The sequence below is a fragment of the Salmo trutta genome, chromosome 38 (assembly GCF_901001165.1).
Source record: "Salmo trutta chromosome 38, fSalTru1.1, whole genome shotgun sequence".
NCBI lineage: Eukaryota > Metazoa > Chordata > Actinopteri > Salmoniformes > Salmonidae > Salmo > Salmo trutta.
In genome coordinates this window covers 4,158,628-4,186,276 of record NC_042994.1, presented here as the reverse complement: position 1 = coordinate 4,186,276, position 27,649 = coordinate 4,158,628, and the positions used below count along the sequence as shown (strand labels likewise).

The 27,649-nt window shown below is 43.7% G+C and overlaps 2 protein-coding genes across 2 annotated transcripts in view; one reads left to right on the top strand and one right to left on the bottom strand.

Annotated features, from left to right (window-relative positions):
* Window positions 1–1,246: 1,246 nt before the first annotated feature.
* Window positions 1,247–12,217, bottom strand: LOC115178080 (transcription factor AP-4). Its single transcript, XM_029739117.1, has 7 exons — window positions 11,771–12,217; window positions 9,574–9,739; window positions 7,795–7,893; window positions 7,340–7,513; window positions 5,478–5,642; window positions 5,091–5,240; window positions 1,247–4,578 (listed from the first exon to the last, which is right to left on the bottom strand). Exons 1-7 carry the CDS (start codon window positions 11,851–11,853, stop codon window positions 4,420–4,422), a joined length of 996 nt encoding a protein of 331 aa, XP_029594977.1. The 5' UTR covers window positions 11,854–12,217; the 3' UTR covers window positions 1,247–4,419.
* A 1,388-nt stretch (window positions 12,218–13,605) lies between these two features.
* LOC115178039 (zinc finger protein GLIS2) overlaps window positions 13,606–27,649 on the top strand; it is a gene marked incomplete in the record, with an annotated part of 22,284 nt that continues 8,240 nt past the window's right edge. Inside the window, 1 exon segment of the mRNA XM_029739057.1 lies at window positions 13,606–14,671.

Below are 27,649 nucleotides of genomic sequence, written 5' to 3'. Positions count from 1 at the left end.
ATTAACGAGAGTCTTGTCTTTAAAATGGTGTAAAATAGTCATATGTTTGAGAAATTGAAGTTATAGCATTTTTGAGGTATTTGTATTTCGCGCCACGCTCTACCATTGGATATTGGTGAGGCGTTCTGCTTGTGGAACGTGTCCATAAAAAGTTTTAATTGCTAAATTGTAATTACTTTGACACTACGGCCTATTTATTGCCTTACCTCCCTTATTTTACCTCATTTGCACACACTGTATATAGACAATTCTATTGTGTTATTGACTGTACGTTTATTCCATGTGTAACTGTGTTGTTGTCTGTGTCACACTGCTTTGCTTTATCTTGGCCAGGTCGCAGTTGTAAATGAGAACTTGTTCTCAACTGGCCTACCTGGTTAAATAAAGGTGAAATAAAATGTTTTAATAAAATGGACATTAGACCGGTGGAAATCTGTCCTTTGGTCTAATGAGTCCAAATGAGATTTTTGGTTCCAACCGCCGTGTCTTTGTGAGACACAGCGTAGGTGAACGGATGATCTCCACATATGTGGTTCCCACCGTGAAGCATGGTGGTGTGATGGTGCTTTGCTGGGGACATGGTCTGATTTATTTAGAATCCAAGGCACACTTAACCAGCATGGCTACCACAGCATTATGCAGCGATACACCATCCCATCTGGTTTGTGCTTAGTGGGACTATCATTTGTTTTTCAACAGGACAATGACCCAACACACCTCCAGGGAGTGTAAGGGTTATTTTACCAAGGAGAGTGATGCATCAGATGACCTGGCCTCCACAATCACCCGACCTCACCCCAATTGAGATGGTTTGGGTTGAGTTGGACTGCAGTAAAGGAAAAGAAGCCAACAAGTGCTCCGCATATGTGGGAACTCCTTCAAGACTGTTGGAAAAGCATTCCAGGTGAAGCTGGTTGAGAGAATGCCAAGTGTGCAAAGCTGTCACTAAGGCAAACGGTGGCTACTTTGAAGAATCTAAAATATATTTTGATTTGTTTAACATTTTTTGGGTTACTACATGATTCCATTGTTTCCACAATGTAGAAAATAGTAAAAAATAAGGAAAAACTCTTGAATGAGTAGGTATCCCAATTTTTGACTGGTAATGTATATAAAGTAAGGAATAGCACATTTTTTAAATTGCACTGGGGCCTTTAAATACTTAAACAAAATTGTAAAAGGTTCAGGGTGGCAGCTTAACAAATTCATCGTCATTCAAACAGGTCAAATAAAAATGTACGCCATGTATGTATTAAAAAACAAAGTACAAATTTTATTGTATTTTTTCTTTACAAAGGCCTGTTTTCACAACAAGTTCATTTTTTTTTTTTTAAACAAAATATAACAGCTTCTCATCGACCCGGACTGACAAAAAAAAGAAATAAAAAAATATACAAAATGTCTGTAATTAAAAAAATAGGACAAAAGGAGGGATGCAGACAGAGCGAGGCAGAGAGAGATGAGAGAAATGAACATATTTGAAGGAGAGAAACACAGCTGTTCGGTTTTAAGTCACAGCATAAAGAGCTTGATCAACATAGTAAAAATCTTCGTCGCCGTCCTTGATTCAGGCAGTACAGACCGGGAAGTGCTTCATATCAATAATCTCTAATTATTGATTATTAAGAGATTATCTAACAACCAACAATTTCTCAGGACACCAGTGCTGAAATATGATGCACACATCTTTAGCATAAAAACTGTATAAAAAAAATGAACAGAAGAAAACCAAAAAGACAAATATATCTGATAAAGGACATTGAAGATACTGGTGTTGTCCCAAATGGAACCCCATTCCCTACCTTGTGCACTCTTTATACCAGGGCCCTGGTAAACAGTAGTTCACTATATAGGGTGCCATTTGGGACATAACACAGTCTTGCAGCAGTCAGTAAGTAAGTATAGCTACTATTCTAACCAGATTTGAAGTTCACACAAAATTATAATTTTCCCCTACAACAGACAATAGGTTGTTTCTGCTCTCTTGCCAACTCCTAATGGAATTGTCATGCGTTTTGGCTTGACAATGACAACAGAGTTAGGCAAGAGCACAAACAGATCTGGGACAAGGCTAAATAGACATAATATTGTAACCAGTTATGAAGTTGAATCACAAAATGAATGAGCTTCGTCACCCCAAATGTCCCACTGGAGCCAAGTTCTCACACAGGAAGAGCTTCATGTAGACAGTGGCTACGTCGACAATGGAACCCTATATGCTAAATAGTGCACTAGTTTTGGCCAGTGCCTCAGTGCGCTATGTAGGGAATAGGGTGCCGTTTCGTACGCAGACAATGACTAAGTAAGGAGATCCCAGGAAAAATTACATTGAAGACAAAAAACAAACACAGCATCAATTGGCAATAGAGCATGGAGGGATGAAACAAGAAAAAACTCAAATAAAGTAAAAATAAATGGAATGTTTTTACAGCATCATTTCAGATTCAGCATTCCTAGAAACTCCCGTTCTTCCCTGATCACGAGATCTGTACAGGAAAACTCATGGCCCTAGTTGTAGCCTTAAACATGGTTCAGGAAAAACTCCTGACCCTTAGCATCATATCAACATATCATAGGAAGTGAGTGAGAAACTCCAGGCTTCCAGAGAAATAACAGGGATTCCAGTCCCGTTCCCAAAACAAACCGACAACATGGAGGGGTACGAGGGGCAAGGGACTGGGGCATATTTCTAGTTCAGTGCTTGTGTAGGAGTTGAGCGCTACCCGTTGGGTTAGGATATGCCCCCAGGGGGTTTCAAAATCGAATGGTAAAAGTTGGGGGTCTCAGAGGCCATACGATCCCTGTAAGCACCATCAGAAACAAATACTACATTCTTCAATGCATGTAGTTACATGTGTGTTATGACTGTACACGTTGACAGACGGGTTGGCTGAGCATTTCATGAACATTATGCACACGCATCGATGAGGCCGTGTGGTGTTATGATTCTGAACGGTCAAATAGCTTGCAACAATGCCTAGAAGCTGCCTTGTGGGGAATCGTAGGTGTCTCGTTTCAGCTCGTTACTGATACCATGTCTTGTTTTGAGGTGTTTTGACTATGGCTCAAATTCACTAGCTAGCTAACCAACCAACAACTGTAACAATGTATTTGAGAGAAGTGTATTTATGTTTTCGATAAACATTTAGAGACAAAATATAATTTACATGTCAACAATCTTAGCCAATCCTGTCTGTTTTGCCCCATAGTTGCGCATGCATTGGTTTTGTTGCTAGACAACCAGCCCGTCAATACTGTATGCATGTTATGTTCTCTTGTTGGGAGGTGCATAGATTCATATTGGGTGAAGGGGTCATTTAAAAAAAAAAAAAAAAAAAACACTTGCCTAATATTCAACACTACCCCACCTATAAAACTAATTTACTGTAGATTGGAATTGCATAAATACCTAAAAATGTTTAGTGCATAGTCACTGAAATAAACCAAAATCAAAAAGAGACCTAATTGGAAACTATCCTCTAAGTAAACCCGAGACTTAGGAAAACTTTTTTTTATAGAAAAGATGGAAAACAACGTTTGAAACGTTAAGAGAATGGTCCACTGCTTGCTTCTATGTAATAACCCTAATAGAGCGTGACACAGGTTATTCTGTAAGTTTCATTCATACATGTGATTGATGGGATCCAGCTAAGTACCAGCTGTGTTGTATTCTGCCAGAGCCAACCTATCGCTGTCTATTGTCTTAAAGACTTTCCAGACAGGAAGCGATCGGGCGGAGAAAGGTTTCCAAAATGGAGCAGATACCCATTTTCTCCGCCTCGGCTGAGCAGCCTTCACGTGCACGAGCAACGCCGATCGCTCCGCCTGAAAAGAATCCCGCTGCAGCTTTGTCTGGAACGCCCTTTCTGATAGACTGCCATATTGAGCCAACTTCTTCATCTGTGATTTAAAAGCACACGATCTGAACAGAGCTTATCATACCTACTGGCTGACTCCATAGTCATTATAATGCCAAAGACAGGTTCAAAAAAAGAAACATTTATATCAAAAAGTAGTCAGGCGTCTGGAGGGAATCTTTGTGATCGTCTTCTACAGTGGGTGGGTATCTCTAACGTGTGTGTGTTCCATTTGTTTGTCACTGGTTTATGATTGAATTTGGATTTTAGTAGAACAAATGTCATTGTTTCGCTCTATCAGTCAGATGATGTCTGAGTGTGTGTTTGTATCGGTGTGTGTGTGGCAGCGAACAGTTCATCAAGCAGTCCTCTCCCTTGATGTCAAACTGTCTGGAGAGAACACGTTGTGTGTATGTGCGTGTGTGTATATACAGTATGTATTGGTTTGTGTGTGTATATATCTCGGTGTGTGTGTATGGTAGCTAACAGTTCATTGAGCAGCCATGGCTCATGCTGTCTGAAACTGTATAGAGAACACAGTATTTGTGTGTGCATCTCTGAGTTAGTTCATGGAGCAGTCCTCCTCTCCCTCACTGTCGGAGGCCGTGTCAGAGCCGGTGGTATCCATGGCGACGTGGGCAGGGCTGACGATGACTGCTCGTCTCCTCTCCTCCTCAGCACTGCCCCTCCTCTCCTGGGTACGTTCGATGTGCTGGATGGCCTGGAGGGCAGAGGTCATATGATGCTATACGTAATGGGGTTATCTATACACCTCACCTCGCTCACTGTCTATCTCAAACACACACATTACTATAGCACTACAGACATCATAGAGAGCACAAGGACACACTGAACTTCACTATGGAAACTCTATAGAGCACAAGGACACACACTGAACTTCCCTATAGAAACTCTACAGAGCACAATGACACACTGAACTTCCCTATAGAAACCCTACAGAGCACAAGGACACACTGAACTTCCCTATAGAAACCCTACAGAGCACAAGGACACACTGAACTTCCCTATAGAAACCCTACAGAGCACAAGGACACACTGAACTTCACTATAGAAACTCTACAGAGCACAAGGACACACTGAACTTCCCTATAGAAACCCTACAGAGCACAAGGACACACTGAACTTCCCTATAGAAACCCTACAGAGCACAAGGACACACTGAACTTCACTAAAGAAACTCTACAGAGCACAAGGACACACACTCTCCCTCACCTGTACGATGGTATCCAGGTTTTGCCGGGACGTTGACACTGTGCTGGTGTTGGAGGCGGGGCTCATGGTAACCACGGTGACGTGGTGCGGGGTCAGCGTGGGGGCGGGGACGATGACCGTGGGGTGGTGAGTGGGGGCTGGGGACCGCACCTAAAGGAGGAGAAGAGAGATGGTGAGAATAAGAAGAGTTTGAGAAATGAGAAGAGAGAGAAGGTGAAAAATTAGGAGAAAGAGTACAAGGAGGAAGGAAAATAAAACATTCACATTCCTTCCATTCAAAAACGGTTTGTGTGTTTCCCCATCTGTGGATTGTGTGTCTCTCGCTCTCCGTCTGTGTCTCACCTGTGACCCGTCTGTGTCCTCCACCTGTAACCTGTGTCTCTGTACCTGTGGGCTGTGTGCTGCGTGTCTGTCCCTCTCTGCGCTGGTCTCTGCATGGAGCTGCTGTAGCCTCAGTAAGGTCTGGGTCTGGATGTGAGCCTGCTCCTCCTGGACCTGCTGGGTGATCACCTTCAGCCTCTCTGGGTGCAGCACCATGTCTAGAGAACGCACCTGGATGGACAAAGACACGGGGGAGAAGGGTGATCAGTCTTTATGTCTATATTCCTCTTCACTCTACCTTCCCTCTTTTCATTCTCAATCCCTCATTGTATCCTTCTTCCCCATCACTGGTTCACCCGCTCTCTCCTCAGTCTCACCACTTCTTAGTTCAACCTTCTCTCCATCCCTTCTTTTAACCTGTTAGGGTATAGGGGGCAGTATTTTCACGGCTGGATAAAAAAATGTACCCGATTTAATCTGGTTACTAATCCTACCCAGTAACTACAATATGCATATACTTATTATATATGGATAGAAAACACCCTACAGTTTCAAAAACTGTTTGAATGGTGTCTGTGAGTATAACAGAACTCATTTGGCAGGCAAAACCCTGAGACAGATTCTGACAGGAAGTGGATACCTGATGTGTTGAATTGACTTTAAGCCTATACCATTGAAAAACAAAGGGGGTGAGGAATGTTTTGGCACTTCCTATTGCTTCCACAAGATGTCCCCAGCCTTTACAAAGTGTTTTGAGTCTTCTACAGTGAGATCTGACCGAATAAGAGCCTTGGAACTGTGATGGCCCATTAGACACCTTGCGCGCGAGTTGATGGTGGGTACTCTCATTCCGAAACGTTTTAAAAGAGAACCCAATGGTCCGCCTTGAATTTTATTCATGTTCTGGTTAAAAAAGGCCCTAATGATTTATGCGATACAACGTTTGACATGTTTGAACGAACGTAAATATATTTTTTCCGTTCGTGAAGTGAAGTCCGGCTGGCTTAGATCATGTGCTAACAACACGGAGGTTTTTGGACATAAATGGTGAGCTTTTTTGAACAAAACTACATTCGTTATGGACCTGGGATTCTTTGGAAGTGACATCTGATGAAGAGAATCAAAGGTAATGGATTATTTACATAGTATTTTCGATCTCTCCAACATGGCGGTTAGTCTGTATCGCAATGCGTATTTTTCTGGGCGCAGTGCTCAGATTATTGCAAAGTGTGATTTCCCAGTAAGGTTAATTTTAAATCTGGCAAGTCCATTGCGTTCAAGAGATGTAAATCTATAATTCTTTGAATGACAATATAATATTTTACCAATGTTTTCTAATATTAATTAATTATTTTGTTGTCATGACTTGACTGCCGGTATTGGAGGGAAACGATTTCCTGAACATCAACGCCATAGTAAAACGCTGTTTTTAGATATAAATATGAACTTGATAGAACTAAAAATGCATGCATTGTCTAACATAATGTCCTAGGAGTGTCATCTGATGGAGATTGTAAAAGGTTAGTGCATAATTTTAGCTGATTTTATGGTTTTGGTGACGCCTGTCTTTGAATCGACAATACATTACACACAGCTATTGTCAATGTACTCTCCTAACATAACCTAACTTTATGCTTTCCCCGTAAAACCTTTTTGAAATCGGACAACGTGGTTAGATTAAGGAGATGTTTATCTTTCAAAGGCTGTAAGTTAGTTGTATGTTTGAGAAATTTGAATTTTGACATTTATTTGGTTTCAAATTTGCCGCTCTTGAAATGCACCTGCTGTTGATAGGGTGCGCCACGGGTGGCACGCTAACGTCCCACATAGCCCCAAGAAGTTAACTCCCTCTCCCCACTCCTCTGTTCATCCCGCTGTCCCTAGCCAGTCTCTCCCACATCTCCCTACCCACTATCCTTCTCTCTCACCTGTTCCTCCAGTATCATCCTCGCCGAGCGCTCCTTGTCCAACTGTTGTCTGAGCTCCAACATCTCTCTCCTCAGCTCCTCGGCTTTCTCCTCCTCCAGAATGTCTGGGGAGCCGATCCCTTCATCCTTCTCCTCCGCCCCACGCCTCCTCTTTGGGGAGGAACCACTGAACTCCTGCAGGAGGAGAGGAGACAGGGTGAGAGGGAGCATTTCAACTAGCTTTGGCCATGCCATGAACAGTTAATATTTCACCAATGTAATTGTTAGGGAGAAAGTATTTATACTGTACACCCAAATTAAATGGATCACTTTACACGTTCATGTACTTTAGTCTGGGTTCAATTATCAACTGTATACATTTCTGATATTAAAAAAGTCACAAGTTACAATATTTTTATTCAATTCTATGGCTAGACTTGGCTATATGAAGGTAATACAAATGTATGAATGGTTACCTGTATGAAGCGTTTGAGCTGGTTGTTCTGCTGCAGTAGCTGGGTCTTCTCCTGCTCCAGAGCGAAGATGTAGTCTGACGTCTGCTGTAGGATGGCAGCCTGAATAGACAGGAAGAATATCATAAAGTTAGGTCAGAATCAATACTCTCAGAAACAGTTTCCTTGAATCCATGGGTGGTATGGACTAGAGGTCGACCGATTGATTATGATTTTTCAACGCCGATACCGATTACTGGAGGACCAAAAAAAGCCGATACCGATTAATCGGACGAGATATATATATATAATAATGACAATTACAACAATACTGAATTAACACTTATTTTAACTTAATATAATACATCAATAAAATCAATTTAGTCTCAAATTATGAAACATGTTCAATTTGGTTAAAATAATGCAAAAACAAAGTGTTGGAGAAGAAAGTAAAAGTGCAATATTTTCCATATAAAAAAGCTAACGTTTAAGTTCCTTGCTCAGAACATGAGAACATATGAAAGCTGGTGGTTCCTTTTAGCATGAGTCTTCAATATTCCCAGGTAAGAAGTTTTAGGTAAGAAGTTTTAGGTTGTAGTTATTATAGGAATTAGAGGACTATTTCTCTCTATACCATTTGTATTTCATATACCTTTGACTATTGGGTGTTCTTATAGGCACTATAGTATTGCCAGCCTAATCTCGGGAGTTGATAGGCTTGACGTCATAAACAGCGCAATGCTTGAAGCACAGCGAAGGGCTGCTGGCAAAACGCACGAAAGTGCTGTTTGAATGAATGCTTACGAGCCTGCTGGTGCCTACCACCGCTCAGTCAGACTGCTCTATCAAATCATAGACTTAATTATAATAAACACACAGAAATATGAGCCTTAGGTCATTAATTCGGTCAAATCCGGACACTATCATTTCGAAAACAAAACGTTTTTTCTTTCAGTGAAATACGGAAGCGTATTTTATCGAATGGGTGGCAACCCTATGTCTAAATATTGCTGTTACATTGCACAACCTTCAATGTTATGTCATAATTATGTACAATTCTGGCAAATTAATTACGGTCTTCACACAGTTCGCAACGAGCCAGGCGGTCCAAACTGCTGACTCTGACTGCACAGAATTTTTTATTTATTTATTTTTATTTTATTTCACCTTTATTTAACCAGGTAGGAAAGTTGAGAACAAGTTCTCATTTACAATTGCGACCTGGCCAAGATTGCAAGAGAAGTGACACAATTTCCCTAGTTAAAAGAAATTCATGTTAGCAGGCAATATTAACTAAATATGCAGGTTTAAATATATATACTTGTGTATTGATTTTAAAGAAAGGCATTGATGTTTATGGTTAGGTACATTGGTGCAACGACAGTGCTTTTTTTGCGAATGCACCCGTTTGGTGAAGAAGGCTGTGATTCAATGAGAAATTAACAGGCACCGCATCGATTATATGCAACGCAGGACACGTTAGATAAACTAGTAATATCATCAACCATTTGTAGTTAACTAGTGATTATGTTAAGATTGATTGTTTTTTATAAAATGGAGTTTAATGCTAGCTAGCAACTTACCTTGGCTCCGTGCTGCACTCGCGTAACAGGTAGTCAGCCTGCCACGCAGTCTCCTTGTGGAGTGCAATGTAATCGGCCATAATCGGTGTCCAAAAGCGCTGATTACCGATTGTTATGAAAACTTGAAATCGGCCCTAATAAATGGGCCATTCCGATTAATCGGTCGACCTCTAGTATGGACACAAACACAGTTAGCTAGATTATGGTCCTGCTCTCCTACCTTGCTGAGTTTCTCGCCGTCTGTGTGTGGCAGGAGTGTTTTCAGCGACTGGAACCCTGCGTTGATGCTCTGCATGCGGCGCCGCTCGTTACTATTTGCGATCTCCCGGCGGATACGCCTCTCCTGGTCCTGAGCAGTCTCCGGGCTGAGCGGGATGTTGGCCAGACTGGAGGGAGAGATGGAGAGAAGGACAGAGGGAGATGGAAACAATAGTTACATTTTATTCAGGTTTATTGTAGTTTTGTCTGCTTTTCACTGCGTCTAATTAGAAATGACATGGTTATAAATTCCTATCATGCCGATGTAGCTTGGTGGAAAACACAGTGCACATGCAGGTAGTACAGCGCTATTCCTTCCCACTCCCCTGCAACAACACCCCCCACCTACATTTCACTTGGGTTAGTGACTAGGGCTATTATAAGGTCAGGTCCTGGAGTTTCCCTGAACTCACTGCCTTCAACCCATTTCATGGTTGCTAACCTACCCTGTTCTGTTTACTCAGCCAGAGTAATATGTAAACCATATAACCTCCAGAGATAACATCAGTGTACATCAGTGAATGCTCTGCAACAGGATTTCCCCAAACTTGGTCCTGCCCGCCAGCACATTTTGGTTTTCCCCTAGCGCTACACAGCTGATTCAAATAACCAACTCCTCAAGCTTTGATTATTTGAATCAGCTGTGTAGTGCTAGGGTAAATACCAAAACGGGGCCCAGGACAGTTTGGGAAACCATGCTCTACAAGATTCACAAAGAAGTAGAATAACCAGATCTCGGGAAACGTGTCTGACAGCTAGGCTTAAAATCATTCACAACGCGACAGACAAGTTAACTGTCACACAACATCTTAAGAGGGAAAATATAGGCCTGTTAGCAGACCTATTATCTATGCACACAATGCTTAGACTCACAATACCTATTTGTTTAGTCAACTGAAGAGTGCTGTAAGCAAAACAAATTAGATATGCCTAAATCAATGCTAATAAAAAGTGAAGTGGACAACCAAAAATCTAATACTTTTGAGATGGAATGCATACAAGCCATTGACGATGTGGGCCTAGAGTCTAGTACAGAGTAGCCTACTGCAATCTAGATTTGAACGCTGCCCTCATTCATAAATTCTGTTTCTGCTCCAAAATATTCTAGAAGCGTGTTTAGCTACAAACCCCTGGTTGAGTGCGCAGACTTATTACAACGAAATATTGTAGCTAGCACTAAGGTATATATGGTAATTAGCAAGCTTGTTGTCGGCCCACCAACGAACCAGAACATATAAACTTAGTAGCTAACGAACTAGTAATGTGTGCAAATCCTTCGCCAAAATAAGTAGCTAGCATAGTAGCCTGGTGAAATGTGACACCGAGACCAGCCCTTCACATGGAGAACAATGCTTTTTGAAACACTATTTGAAACACTATTACACCGTCGACTTCACTAAAACGCGACCTTAGTACAAAATATGAATAAATAACATTCAAGTAGTTAAATAACTTAGTATGGACGGAATGGTGTGATGTTTATTATTTAAACGCTGTTGCGGATGTTGAACACACACCACGGCCATGCTACTAAGCTCGAGAGCTTAGCCAATTTCAGAACACAACACGAGCATGGCCGCGCTACCCACGAGCTAGCTGGCTAGCCACGGCAGGCATATTCACTCGCTACACCTCGTAGGTTCCCTACATGTGTGACCCAAAGCCCGTAAACACACACATACTGTTAGGTTGTGTCACAAAAGTATAACTGCATCATGTTTGTCGACCTGTTGGGGAAGGAACACCGTAGACAACATCTGGAACGCAAGCTAGCGCGGGATAGCTTCACAGCAGCGGGCAGTGTGATTAGTAACCACGTGGTTCGTGTTAGCTGGATACAAAATGTATCGATTTCAAGTATTTATTTACATTTTTCGCTGCAACTGAAACCATCAACGGTCATTATTAATACCACTAGCCGTTACAATGTTTCAGGACAAATAGTAAATGATTGCTTTCGTCCCGCCCTCGGGGTATGTGCTCATATGCGCACAGCTAACAAGAAATCATAGCTTCCTTCAACCAATGTTGTGCCAATATTGTTGTAGCTAGATTGCTAACTACATGCAGGCTACTAGCTAGTTAGTAAGCAGATAACTCAGTTGCAATCAAAGCACACAATACACATCTTATCGGAAGCGTGATTGTGCAATACACACCTACAAAGCCCTCCAATAACATCCTTCTCCGATTTCTTGAATTGTTGTAAAGCCTTCTCCGTAGGCATCATGAAGTATTCCATGCTTTAGCTACTTAACGTTAGATATCTTCAGCTGTAACCCCTTGAGTCTGTTCTGTGTTTAGAGGCAATCTTTCAAATTTCCTTGCCGTAAAAACAAAAAAAATACACTTCTGTACTATGTTCGATTGCACATAGCTAAGTATTGCGTAGTATTATTGATCGTTCGAGGTTGCAGCTAAAAGGCTAGCTAAGCTAACTGTGTGTGGCTCCAGCTGATGCGGATTTCCCTGCGTGCGTGTGGCGCCTCCGCCTTCTACTACGTGTGTGTTTGCAGCTGATCTCTGTGTCTCGAGGCGGGAAACAGCTGGTCGGAATCAAGGAGAGCACGAGAGCTTTTTCTCTCTCTGCATAGCAGACCAGACTACGCACAAACAAAGAGCTACTTTGAGACAGAAGCATTAGGGCCTATTGAACAAGGAACGGCCAACTGGTGCTTATAAAGACACTTAAAATACACTAAAGAGAAAATGAAAACAGGAGGCCAGACCAAGGCAACAAACCAAAGTCAAGTACAATAACAACAAACAATACATTTGCATATATTCTATACAACAACAATATATTCTATTCTAATGTATTATATTCTTTGAAAACAAAAATAGATGACATGTTTTTATGCCAGTGACTATCAGGTCAAATACATTTGAAAGTCCTGATGTTATATAGCCAGTATAGCCCAATAGCTTATAGTAAGAAGGCTATTGGTCTAGTATGGCATAAGACCAGGGGCGTAACACTTTGTGTGATAGCCTATCTGGGAATGTTGCAGTAGTCTATGCCTACATGTAGGCAGATTATCCATCATTTATCAAACAAATGAGTATAGGCGTATAGACTATAATTATGCGATATAGGACAATGGAATATGCTCCACAATCTTTTCGCATTTCTATTTTTGTTCAGATGTTTTTTATTTGATAAGAACAAATCGCTAGCTCTTTCATGCACCCTTTGACCAGCAGATGGTAGACTAAACCTTCTCACGCAGTTATGGTCATCAAACCAAGGTGTGAGTTGTCGTGTTAAAATTCAGGAAAACAAACATTTTATTTTTGTTCTTCATTTAAGGTTAGGGTTAGGAATAAGGCTAGCCTATGTAACAGGTTAAGGTTTAAGGTTAGGGTTAGGTTTAAAGAAATAGGCAGGGTTTAGCCATAATTATGACTTTGTGGCTGTGGAAACTGGTGACGACACAAAGTGTGTATCCCAAACATTTTTGAACTTTATAAGTGTCCAGGTATTTCAATAACCTATTATGTCGAATACAAAACATGAGCTGGAGCACACAGAGATAAAGTTACTTTATCTAGAGGTGCTGACTAACGGCGGATAAACTATAAGCTATAAAAATAAAGAGAGTCGAACACTATATATAAACTCCCAGTAATTTATTGGGTAGATCACCAACGTTTCGGCATCACTGTGCCTTCTTCAGGAGAAGAAGTGTGTGTGTGAGAGAGAGCGAGAGAGAGAAGTCAGCTGTGAAACGGAAAAATAGAGAATATCTGAGAGAGATGCGTGTGTTTTTTGTTCACTCACGTGTTGTTTTCTTTCTTCAGATAGAGACTTTTGTGAGTGTAATGTTTTCTGATAGTTTATTTCACTTTTGTTTATTATCTATTCCACTTGAAATGGCAATGTAAACATATGTTCCCCATGTCAATAAAGCCCTTTGAATTGAATTGGGAGAGAGAGAGACATGAGAAAGCGAGAGACTTGAAGGAAAGGTTGGAAATGAGCGGAGAACAACCTCCGTGTTCGGAAGTGATAGGCGGGACCGCGAAGGCAAGGGAGACATGCGCTGAGCTGGAAGAGGTAGGCTGCTAGGGTCTGTTACCGAACAGAGGAGTGGTGGTGGCTGCGTGGGGGAATAGGGGCTGGACTGGGTCTTGGTCTGTCTACGTACACAGCAGACGACCACGGGGAGGCTGGAACCACACAGTCACGTCTCCTGCTGAAGGGTGTAGCCGGAAAAAAGAGAGGGAGAAAGAGAGAGAGAATAGAAAGACAGAGAGCCACGCACGGCTCAGCTGAGGCAAGCAGACGATTGGAGTAGAAATCGTGAGAGACAACCGCTGGAAGCGAACAGTGGAAGGGAGGAAGGAAAGAGAAAACAGACAGGACCCAAATCTGCCAGCGACCACCACCTCCTCTCCCTCTCTCCATCTTGCTGCTTAGCTGCGCACCCACATAGACCGATGACACCCCCCGCCCTCTTCTAAAAAGACAACTAGGGGGATGACCGCCTACCGAGAAGGCAGTTGACTAGCGTCGTAACTAAGCGATGCACCTTCTATCCAAGAGCGCAAGCTTGAAGCTATCTTTTATCCTAACATAGGCTATTTGACGAATGTCACTGTTGACATTATTTCATAACAGTGTTGTGGTTATTGACACGAGGCTCGGTTTGTTTTCGAGACTCTGTAAAGCAAAGTTTTTTTTCTGCTGGACTTGTTTTTTTCAGTGCGTCGTTGGATTTCCATACTCGCAGAAAAACAGATTATTCTTTTTTGCGACAAGCTAGGCCTATTTGTAAAGAAATATAGCAGTAAACGAACGGACTCCTTTGGGGTGGGTTTTTATGTCTTTATTTCCCGTACAGTCTGTTATAGATACATTATATTCTATCGACAAAGGTTCGACAAGAGCCTACTAAACTTGTCTCTTGAATAGACACCCTTCTATAGCCTATCAACCGTTTGAAACGGTTGTGTGCACATCAAGAAGATACTGAGAAGTGACAGTAGAGAAGACATCCAACGAGGAGAGCCGACAAGGATACGTTCAGCGTCCAGTGGAGACAAGGCTTTTATAAAAGGTAAACACACACAGACACTCAGACATCCATGTTCTCCCATGGGAGTCCATGACAGATTTTTATTTTGCATATGTGTCCTTTATGCCCCTATAGCCTCCCAGGCTACTGTAATTTCGTTGTGGTAATGTATGTAAACCCCTATATTTATAGACTACGTAGATTTGATCAATTCGGCACCTGTGGGAAATCTGGTTGAAATTGTCTCTGATTAAGGGCACCGACATAAGATGCTCGTGGCCGGTTATCGGTCTAGACTGGATGTCACGGTCCGTTATGTTGTCCGTACACCATATTATTTTGCCTGTGTAGCCTAAATGCCACATATGATATTGTATCCAACATCCCATATTCGTTCCTTTAACATCTCACCACAGGCTGCCTTATCGAGAACAATTACATGGAGGCTACATATGTGTGACATGATTGAACGGTCTGTCACAGACTAGATCATATCCAGCCAACCGAAATAGTGCGCAATAGTGTTCTGTTAAAGGAGATAGACCGTTCACGACCTAACCTGCCCTGACTGTGACCCTATGTGACATCACATTAATATATTCATGATGTGCCATGGTGTGCAATTTATTTTCAACAATGGCCTTTCCAAAATGTCTCTCAAATGAAACATTTTGAGTAAACCCAGTATAGTATAGGGGCTAGTTCCAGAACATTAGATTAGATTGCAGTGAGTTTAGTGGTAGGCCTATATGAGACATTTGGAGTGATAGAGTTTGTAGCCTAAATCCAGTTAACGTGTACAGAGAGTTGGCTTTTTTAACACTAACCAGAAGGAGATAATGAGATTAGCCCTAAAGGTCACAGTGAAACACTGGGAACGTGTTTGGTTGGACAACCAGCCCACTGGGCACCCACTACTTGAATCAAAGTTGTTTCCATGTCATTTCAATGAAATGACGTTGAACCAACGTGGAATAGACGTTGAATTGACGTCTGTGTCCAGTGGGAGTCCTTGTCAATGTACTGATAAGTGTGTGTGTTATGCCCACACAGAGGTTTCAGGAATCTTACATCTTGTCTATTGTGGGCCAAAAATAAAGATGACTGGCCCTTAGTTTGACCACACACACACACACACACACTCACACACACACACACACACACACACACACACACTCACACACACTCACACAGTGCAAAAGGAGTCTGAGGGGAGCTAGATACAATACGCAGATACACCCATCATCACCACAGCAGGAAAAGAGAGGGCCTAGTTCCAGGCCTCTCGGAGACCAAGCGGCCCTTAAGACGCTATGATGCAACAGGACTGTAACAGACCCACCCCCCACCACCACCACCGCACACACACAGAGAAAATAATATCATAATACAATCCAACAGCAATCACAGAAAGAAGAAAGCTCTCTGGACTGGACCTCACCATACTGACTAACTGGACCTCACCAGACTGACTAACTGGACCTCACCAGACTGACTAACTGGACCTCACCAAACTGACTAACTGGACCTCACCAGACTGACTAACTGGACCTCACCATACTGACTAACTGGACCTCACCATACTGACTAACTGGACCTCATCAGACTGACTAACTGGACCTCACCAGACTGACTAACTGGACCTCACCATACTGACTAACTGGACCTCACCATACTGACTAACTGGACCTCACCATACTGACTAACTGGACCTCACCAAACTGACTAACTGGACCTCATCAGACTGACTAACTGGACCTCATCAGACTGACTAACTGGACCTCACCATACTGACTAACTGGACCTCACCATACTGACTAACTGGACCTCACCAGACTGACTAACTGGACCTCACCATACTGACTAACTGGACCTCACCATACTGACTAACTGGACCTCACCAAACTGACTAACTGGACCTCACCAGACTGACTAACTGGACCTCATCAGACTGACTAACTGGACCTCATCAGACTGACTAACTGGACCTCATCAGACTGACTAACTGGACCTCACCAGACTGACTAACTGGACCTCACCATACTGACTAACTGGACCTCACCATACTGACTAACTGGACCTCACCAAACTGACTAACTGGACCTCACCAGACTGACTACTGGACCTCACCAGACTGACTACTGGACCTCACCAGACTGACTACTGGACCTCACCAGACTGACTACTGGACCTCACCAGACTGACTAACTGGACCTCACCAGACTGACTAACAGCCATGATGAGAACATATAGGAGAAAGGAAGACTCAGTGTGTGTGTAACGTGTGTAACGTGTGAAAGGCCCATGAGTACACGCATGAATGTGCTTAGTAGGGTCGAGCGGTATCCTGATTTTCATACCTTCATACCGTTCCTGTACCATACCGGGGTATAAGGTATTACCGGCAGTGCACACAAAGGGCGCTATTTCATTCCAAACGTAAAAAAATACAAATAATATTGATCCACGAGGGGATTAGTTGTCTTTGCTGTAACCAAGAAGCTTGGTCTTGCAAGCAAGACACTTAGCTAGCAAGTTAGCAAACCCAATGCATAGCTGGAGCCTGAGCTGGATATAATGTATTTAGCACAACTTAGATAGTTAACTTATATTTGTAAGCAGTGGCGTAGCACGCAACCCCAAACTTTAACGGTATTAAAAATGTAAAAATACAGTATATATATAAAAATGGTATATACAGTATACCGTCCAAGTCTACAGCTTAGAAACAACAATGTGTGTGTGTGTAAGGGTACGTGTTAGAGCTTGCACATGAACATGTGGAGGTACGTAGCAACCCCTTGCCAACTCTATATACTCCTATACAAGCTATAGCAAAGTCCTGGGGGGGAACCGTGTGTGTGATATAGCAAAGTCCTGAGGGGAACCGTGTGTGTGATATAGCAAAGTCCTGGGGGTAACCGTGTGTGTGATATAGCAAAGTCCTGGGGGGAACCGTGTGTGTGATATAGCAAAGTCCTGGGGGGAACCGTGTGTGTGATATAGCAGTCCTGGGGGGAACCGTGTGTGTGATATAGCAAAGTCCTGAGGGGAACCGTGTGTGTGATATAGAAAAGTCCTGGGGGAACCGTGTGTGTGATATAGAAAAGTCCTGGGGGGAACCGTGTGTGTGATATAGCAAAGTCCTGGGGGAAGCGTTTGTGTGATATCGGAAAGTCCTGGGGGAACTGTTTGTGTGATATATTGCAAAGTCCTGAGGGGAACCGTTTGTGTGATATATTGCAAAGTCCTGGGGGGAACCGTGTGTGTGATATAGAAAAGTCCTGAGGGGAACCGTGTGTGTGATATAGAAAAGTCCTGGGGGGAACCGTGTGTGTGATATAGAAAAGTCCTGGGGGGAACCGTGTGTGTGATATAGCAAAGTCCTGAGGGGAACCGTGTGTGTGATATAGAAAAGTCCTGGGGGGAACCGTGTGTGTGATATAGAAAAGTCCTGGGGGGAACCGTGTGTGTGATATAGAAAAGTCCTGGGGGGAACCGTGTGTGTGATATAGAAAAGTCCTGGGGGGAACCGTGTGTGTGATATAGAAAAGTCCTGGGGGGAACCGTGTGTGTGATATAGAAAAGTCCTGGGGGAACGGTGTGTGTGATATAGAAAAGTCCTGGGGGGAACCGTGTGTGTGATATAGCAAAGTCCTGGGGGGAACCGTGTGTGTGATATAGAAAAGTCCTGGGGGGAACCGTGTGTGTGATATAGAAAAGCCCTGGGGGAACCGTGTGTGTGATATAGAAAAGTCCTGGGGGGAACCGTGTGTGTGATATAGAAAAGTCCTGGGGGAACCGTGTGTGTGATATAACAAAGTCCTGGGGGAACGGTGTGTGTGATATAGCAAAAGGACCCCTTGGAGCCGTGCCGTGCTGGGTAAGCCCTGTGTTGTCTTTGACTGCCCCTGTTTGTACATGAGAGTTCAACGGGTTTAACTCTAGCAAGTTATGAAAACCTTCCCCACTACTCTACTCCCACAGCAACACACACACACACACACACACACACACACACACACACACACACACACACACACACACACACACACACACACACACACACACACACACACACACACAGTTAGAGTGGGGAAAGCTGGCCTCCCTCTAACTCTAGCTCTAGTCTGGCTGTGTGTGTGTACTCTGGCTCTAGGCTGGCTGTGTGTGTACTCTGGCTCTAGTGTGGCTGTGTGTGTGTACTCTAGCTCTAGTCTGGCTGTGTGCGTGTACTCTAGCTCTAGTCTGGCTGTGTGTGTGTACTCTGGCTCTAGTGTGGCTGTGTGCGTGTACTCTAGCTCTAGTCTGGCTGTGTGTGTGTACTCTAGCTCTAGTCTGGCTGTGTGTGTGTACTCTAGCTCTAGTCTGGCTGTGTGTGTGTACTCTGGCTCTAGTCTGGCTGTGTGTGTGTACTCTGACTCTAGTCTGGCTGTGTGTGTGTACTCTAGCTCTAGTGTGGCTGTGTGTGTGTACTCTAGCTCTAGTCTGGCTGTGTGTGTGTACTCTAGCTCTAGTCTGGCTGTGTGTGTGTACTCTAGCTCTAGTCTGGCTGTGTGTGTCTACTCTAGCTCTAGTCTGGCTGTGTGTGTGTACTCTGGCTCTTGTCTGACTGTGTGTGTGTGTGTGTACTCTGGCTCTTGTCTGGCTGTGTGTGTGTACTCTGGCTCTAGTCTGGCTGGGCTCAGACCAGGCATTTTTCTCCCGTTAGACTCTAACCACTAACGACTGCCTCTCTCTGCTCCCCCAGGAATGTCTTATTCACCTCTCTCTCTCTCTCTCTCTCTCTCTCTCTCTCTCTCTCTCTCTCTCTCTCTCTCTCTCTCTCTCTCTCTCTCTCTCTCTCTCTCTCTCTCTCTCTCTCTCTCTCTCTCTCTCTCTCTCTCTGTGTGTGTCTCTGTCTCTGTCTCTGTCTCACTGTCTTTCTCTCTGTCTCACTGTCTTTCTCTGTCTCTCTCTCTGTCTCTCTCTCCCTCTCTCTCTCTCTCTCTGTCTCTCTGTAGGTCTGGATGGGCCGGGGAATCACGCACACACAGCCTACTGCAGACACACACATACTGCAGATATACTGTATACTCACATACTGCAGATATACTGTATACACACACATACTGCAGATATACTGTATACACACTTACTGCAGAGATACTGTATACGCACGCGTACTGCAGATATACTGTATACACACGCGTACTGCAGATATACTGTATACACACACATACTGCAGATATACTGTATACACACACATACTGCAGATATACTGTATACACACACATACTGCAGATATACTGTATACACACACATATGTATGCATAGATTCAAGACACACATATTAACAAACACTCATGCATGAACGAACAAACACATGCATACTCAGAAGCAGCTAAAGCACAAACGCATGCACGCAGGTAAACACATACACTCACACACACCATGACACACACACGACACACAGACACGATACACACACACGGTTTCCCCCAGTATGGATAACACCACCTGTGTGACTCCATACATCTATGAGGGCCCCTGGCCACCCCCGGCCCCCAACCCACACATCCCTCTCTCCATCCCTCTTTTCTAAAAAGAAAATAAAACATCCCTCTTTCCTTTATCCTCCACAGAGCCGTGCGTCTGTGTGTTCACTTCCAAAACAAACACAGACGGAATTCCGCATCTCCTCCCTCTTTTCTCCCTCCTCCCTCCTCCTTCTTTCACTACTCCCTCATGTATTCTCTCTCGTCCTTTCTCTCTCCCTCATACTTCCTCTCTCCCTCATACTTTCTCTCTCCCTCATACTTTCTCTCCCTCCCTTGATCTTGCTGGGCTGTGGCGGTCAAGACTTTTTGTCAGCCGGTTATTTTCATGTAAAAGACTGATGGTCTCATGGTAATTGACCGTTAATTAACATAAACATGTTTAACATCTCCAGGCCTCCACACATACAAACCGCTGAGACAAGCCTTTGGAACATCTATATTTACAAAAAGTGTAATAAATCTATTTAATATACACCATCACAATAAATCAATTATTTATTTTAGGCAGGTCTAAGGAAACATTATGATATTATCAGGCTATGTGCCATGCCATAGGCTGTAGGCTTGTTAATTTAGCCGACAAGATATGCTTATCAGTCCCATGACATTATTTTATATTATATGATTTTATAGTAAGAAAAATATAATTGAACTTAGCTGAATAAATAGAAAGGATATTTTTCCCATTCTGGAGCGAGTGCGCATATAAAGTGACTATGTTGAGCGTAAAAGTGATCATTCGAAACAGGTCCTATGTGCTAAATTTAGAGTTATTTGGCACCTTTAGTTGTGAATGATACAAACTTTAGAATGTCTTAGGAATCAAAACATATGTAGGCTGCATGATGCAACTATAGGTTAGTTAACTCAACCTACATGTACATACTACCTCAACTAACAGGTGCCCCTGCACATTGACTCTGTACCGGCACCCCCCTGTAAATACAGTTGAAGTCAGAAGTTTACATACACTTAGGTTGGAGTCATTAAAACTTGTTTTTCAACCACTCCACAAATTTCTTGTTAACAAACTATAGTTTTGGCAAGTCGGTTAGGACATCTACTTTGTGCATAACACAAGTAATTTTTCCAACAATTGTTTACAGACAGATTATTTCACTTATAATTCACTGTATCACAATTCCAGTGGGTCAGGAGTTTACATACACTAAGTTCACTGTGCCTTTAAACAGCTTGGAAAATTCCAGAAAATTATGTCATGGCTTTAGAAACTTCTGATAGGCTAATTGACATAATTTGAGTCAGTTGGAGGTGTACCTGTGGATGTATTTCAAGGCCTACCTTCAAACTCAGTGCCTCTTTGCTTGACATCATGGGAAAATCTAAATAAATCAGCCAAGAACTCAGAAAAACATTGTAGACTTCCACAAATCTTGTTCATCCTTGGGAGCCATTTTGTAAACGCCTGAAGGTACCACGTTCATCTGTACAAACAATAGTACGCAAGTATAAACACCATGGGACCACGCAGCCGTCATACCTCTCAGGAAGGAGACACGTTCTGTCTCCTAGAGATGAACATACTTTGGTGCGAAAAGTGCAAATCAATCCCAGAATATCCACAATGAAACGAGTCCTATATCGACATAACCTGAAAGGCCGCTCAGCAAGGAAGAAGCCACTGCTCCAAAACCGCCATTAAAAAAGACAGATTACGGTTTGCAACTGCACATGGGGACAAATATCGTACTTTTTGGAGAAATGTCCTCTGGTCTGATGAAACAAAAATAGAGCTTTTGGCCATAATAACCATCGTTATGTTAGGAGGAAAAAGGGGGATGCTCGCATGCCAACTGTGAAGCACGGGGTGGCAGCATCATGTTGTAGGGGTGCTTTGCTGCAGGAGGGACTGGTGCACTTCATCAAATAGATGGCATCATGAGGTAGGAAAATTATGTAGATATATTGAAGAAATATCTCAAGACATCAGTCAGGAAGTTAAAGCTTGGTTGCAAATGGGTCTTCCAAATGGACAATGACCCCAAGCATACTTCCAAAGTTGTGGCAAAATGGCTTAAGGACAGCAAAGTCAAGGTATTGGAGTGGCCATCACAAAGCCTTGACCTCAATCCCATAGAAAATTTGTGGGCAGAACTGAAAAAGCGTGTCCGAGCAAGGAGGCCTATAAACCTGACTCAGTTACACCAGCTCTGTCAGGAGGAATGGGCCAAAATTCACCCATCTTATTGTGGGAAGCTTGTGGAAGGCTACCCGAAACGTTTGACCCAATTTAAACAATTTAAAGGCAATGCTACCAAATACTAATTGAGTGTATGTACTGTAAACTTCTGACCCACTGGGAATGTGATGAAATAAATAAAAGCTGAAATAAATAATTCTCTATACTATTATTCTGACATTTCACATTCTTAAAATAAAGTGGTGATCCTAACTGACCTAAGATAATGGGCCAGACAGGGAATTTTTACTAGGATTAAGTGTCAGGAATTGTGAAAAACTGAGTTTAAATGTATTTGGCTAAGGTGTATGTAAACCTCCGACTCAACTGTGTTCTTATTTTTTACTGCTCCTCTTTAATTACTTGTTACTTTTATCTCTTATTCTTATCCATATTTTTTTCAACTGCACTGTCGGTTAGGGGCTCGTAAGTAAGCATTTCACTGTAAGGTCTACACCTGTTGTATTCGGCGCATGTGACTAATACAATTTCATTTGATTTGATGATTGGAGAAAGTTGCAAAACAAACTTGCGCTCTTTTCCTTGCCTCAGGCTGCACACGCTGTTCTCTCATATTCTCACTCATCAGACTATACTCTGTTTAATCTTGTCTTTAATATTATGTCAAATTAGTTTCCATTTAGAATGGCCCATTATCAAATGGTCAGGAACAGGTCCAGGGGGAATAAGACGTGTCATCCGTATGTATGGAGGCTGCTTTCCCACCAGTTCCTTTTTCAATCATGCTGGGTCGGCTACTCCTGTTATTTCACTCCAACCAACGACAGGTGATATTCCACCCCAGCTCTGTATGCCATGGGCTCTCCAACCCAGCTCCTGCAGCTATCAAGTGAAATCCGTTTGGGAACATCGATAGTAACATATTTGATTAAACTGTTGACAGCCTCTCTCACTGCGCGCTCGAGAATGAAATGAAGGAAAGAGGGGAGGAGATGGAAACGCACGGTGGTGAGCTGTTCTGTAGCTAAAGGTAATGTGTCAGCCTGTTAATTATGAAAATATCAAAAAATGCCCTATTACTAGGCTATTCAAAATCAAATACAAATTCTCTATAATTGTAGGCTAACTCTGTAAACCACCCTGCACAATCAATGAACCAACAGCATCGCCTAGGCCTATATATTATCTCCCAGACTCATGGATAGAAAGTATAGGCTAGACCAATTATGTACCAAATAAATCTGAAATCAGTTTTCTTATGTTTGTCTGCTGTGCGTAATATGCGGTAGGTTATGTATTGTGAAACGGCACAGTCATTATTTTAATTCATTTTTATTCTTTCAGGCTTGGACTCATATATAGGCCTGTGTGTATACATAAGCTCTAATATGCTTATGGTTGTTTTGGACTAATCGTCCCCTTAGAAAGTGCTGTCCATTTCATTGTGTTAGGCTTTGAATCAACATCTTAGGCTTTTGGACTTTTAAAAACACAACACTGTTTTAATGATGAGTGTTTGATGTGATTTTCCATTGTATTTGCATTGACATCAGAGTAGTTAGAGGGACAACAGAGCCCTGAGTACCAGGTTGTTAGGACCTGATGGTAGTTAGCGAGTTGGGTAGTACCAACGCATGTCCAGAGTGCATAAGAGATTACCATGACTCAGTGGCCACGTGGCATTTTACTGTGGTCATGACTCATGACTGCCGGTATGGTGGTAATATGGCCACCGCAACAACCCTACTCTTGTTTCCTGGTTTTTCTTTCTTGGCCTTTGAGGAGTGAGGCTGTTGTGGAGCCTAGAGAGTAAAGACCCTCAAAACTATTTACAGAACTCAAAAACTAGGAAGTGAAAGAAAGAGAGGGAGCTGGAGTGAATGAAAGAGAGGGAGAGGGGCTGGACGATTAAGGGAAAAGTAGTGAGTGAAAATACATCTTGTAAGAAGATACAACATTTTTTTATCTTTATTTAACTAGGCAAGTCAGTTAAGAACAAATTCTTATTTACAATGACGGCCTAGCAACAGTGGAACAGTGGGTTAACTGCCTTATTCAGGGGCAGAACCACAGATTTTTACATTGTCAGCTCAGGGATTCGATCTAGCAACCTTTCGGTTACTGGTCCGACGGTCTAAACACAAGACTACCTGCCGCCCCAAATATGATTCTAAAGAGAGAGTTGACAGTGATGTCACAGAGTGTTAGCATCACAGGCTACAGGCTACTTCCACTCCCAAGAGGTGCTAGATCTGGAGCTCAATAACCATTCTTTAAGGTTTCTCTGTTTCCTTCACACTCTCTCTCTACATCTCTCGCTCTCTGTCTCTCGCTCTCTCTATCTCTCTATATATTCTCTGTGTCTTTCCCTGCTTTGGCCTCCCGAGTGGCGCGGTGGTCTAAGGTACTGCGTCACAGTGCTAGCTGTGCCACTAGAGACTCTGGGTTTGAGTCCAGGCTCTGTCGCAGCCGGCCACGACTGGGAGACCCATGGGGCGGCGCACAACTGGCCCAGCGTCGTCCAGGTTAGGGGAGGGTTTGGCCAGCAGGGATGTCCTTGTCCCATCATGCACTAGCAACTCCTGTGGCAGGCCGGGTGCAGTGCACGCTGACACTGTCGCCAGGTGTAAGGTGTTTCCTCCGATACATTGGTGTGGCTGGCTTCCGGGTTAAGTGGGCATTGTGTCAAGAAGCAGTGCAGCTTGGTTGGGTTGTGTTTCGGAGGATGCACGGCTCTCGACCTTCACCTCTCCCGTGTCCGTACGGGAGTTGCAGCGATGAGAGAAGTCTGTAACTACCAATTGGATACCATGAAATTGGGGAGAAAAAGGGGTAATTTTTTAAAATGTTTAAATATGAAAAATAAAATAAAAATCTTTCCCTGATTCATCCATCTGTTCATTCCCCTTTTCACACCTCTTATTCTCTCTCTCGTTCTCTTTTCCACTATCTCTCCTCCCTCTCCTCACAATCTCTGCCTGACCCGTTCTCTCTTTTCCACTATCTCTCCTCCCTCTCCTCACAATCTCGGCCCGGACACGTTCTCCTCTTTTCCACTAATCTCTCCTCCCTCGCCGCACAATCTCTGCCTGACACCGTCTCTCTTTTCCACTATCTCTCCTCCCTCTCCTCACAATCTTCTGCCTGACCCGTTCTCTCTTTTCACTATCCTCTCCTCCCTCTCCTCACAATCTCTGCCTGAACCGGTTCAGCCTCACTTTCCACATATCTCTCCTCCTCTCCTCACAATCTCTGCCTGAACCCGTTCGTCATCTTTCCACTATCTCTCCTCCCTCCTCTCCTCACAATCTCTGCCTGACCCGTTCTCCTTTTCCACTAATCTCTTCCCCACTCGCCTCACAATCTCTGCCTGACCCGTTCTCTCTTTTCCACGATCTCCTCCCTCTCCTTCATCCTCACAATCTCTGCCGGACCCGTTCTCTTTTTATCTACTAATCTCTCCCTCTCCTCTCCTCACAATCCTCTGCCTGACCCGTTCTCTCTTCTTTTCCACTATCTCTCCTCCCTCTCCTCACTATCTCTCCTCCCTCTCCTCACAATCTCTGCCTGACCCGTTCTCTCTTTTCCACTATCTCTCCTCCCTCTCCTCACAATCTCTGCCTGACCCCGTTCTCTCTTTTCCACTATCTCTCCTCCCTCTCCTCACAATCTCTGCCTGACACGTTCTCTCTTTTCCACTATCTCTCCCCCTCTCCTCACAATCTCTGCCTGACCCGTTCTCTCTTTTCCCACTACAATCTCTCCTCCCTTCTCCTCGACCACTCTCTTGCCTGACCCCGTTCTCTTTTCCACTATCTCTCCTCCCTCTCCTCACAATCTCTGCCTGACCCGTTCTCTCTTTCCACTATCTCTCCTCCCTCTCCTCACAATCTCTGCCTGACCCGTTCTCTCTTTTCCACTATCTCTCCCCTCTCCTCACAATCTCTGCCTGACCCGTTCTCTCTTTTCCACTATCTCTCCTCCCTCTCCTCACAATCTCTGCCTGACCCGTTCTCTTTTTTATCTACTATCTCTCCTCCCTCTCCTCACAATCTCTGCCTGACCCGTTCTCTTTTCCACTATCTCTCCTCCCTCTCCTCACAATCTCTGCCTGACCCGTTCTCTCTTTTCCACTATCTCTCCTCCCTCTCCTCACAATCTCTGCCTGACCCGTTCTCTCTTTTCCACTATCTCTCCTCCCCTCTCCACAATCTCTGCCTGACCGTTCTCTCTTTTCCACTATCTCTCCTCCCTCTCCTCACAATCTCTGCCTGACCGTTTCTCTTTTCCACTATCTCTCCTCCCTCTCCTCACAATCTCTGCCTGACCCGTTCTCTCTTTTCCACTATCTCTCCTCCCTCTCCTCACAATCTCTGCCTGACCCGTTCTCTTTTTTATCTACTATCTCTCCTCCCTCTCCTCACAATCTCTGCCTGACCAGCTTCTCTTTTTCCACTATCTCCCTCCCTCTCCTCACATCTCTGCCTGACCCCGTTCTCTCTTTTCCACTATCTCTCCTCCCTCTCCTCACAATCTCTGCCTGACCCTTTCTCTTTTCCACTATCTCTCCTCCCTCTCCTCACAATCTCTGCCTGACCCGTTCTCTCTTTTCCACTATCTCTCCTCCCTCTCCTCACAATCTCTGCCTGACCCGTTCTCTCTTTTCCACTATCTCTCCTCCCTCTCCTCACAATCTCTGCCTGACCCGTTCTCTCTTTTCCACTATCTCTCCTCCCTCTCCTCACAATCTCTGCCTGACCCTTCTCTCTTTTCCACTATCTCTCTCCTCTCCTCACAATCTCTGCCTGACGTTCTCTCTTTCCACTATCTCTCCTCCCTCCTCACAATCTCTGCCTGACCCGTTCTCTTTTTTATCTACTATCTCTCCTCCCTCTCCTCACAATCTCTGCCTGACCCGTTCTCTCTTTTCCACTATCTCTCCTCCCTCCTCACAATCTCTGCCTGACCCGTTCTCTCTTTTCCACTATCTCTCCTCCCTCTCCTCACAATCTCTGCCTGACCCGTTCTCTCTTTTCCACTATCTCTCCTCCCTCTCCTCACAATCTCTGCCTGACCCGTTCTCTCTTTTCCACTATCTCTCCTCCCTCTCCTCACAATCTCTGCCTGACCCGTTCTCTCTTTTCCACTATCTCTCCTCCCTCCTCACAATCTCTGCCTGACCCGTTCTCTCTTTTCCACTATCTCTCTCCCTCTCCTCACAATCTCTGCCTGACCCGTTCTCTCTTTTCCACTATCTCTCCTCCCTCTCCTCACAATCTCTGCCTGACCCGTTTCTCTTTTCCACTATCTCTCCTCCCT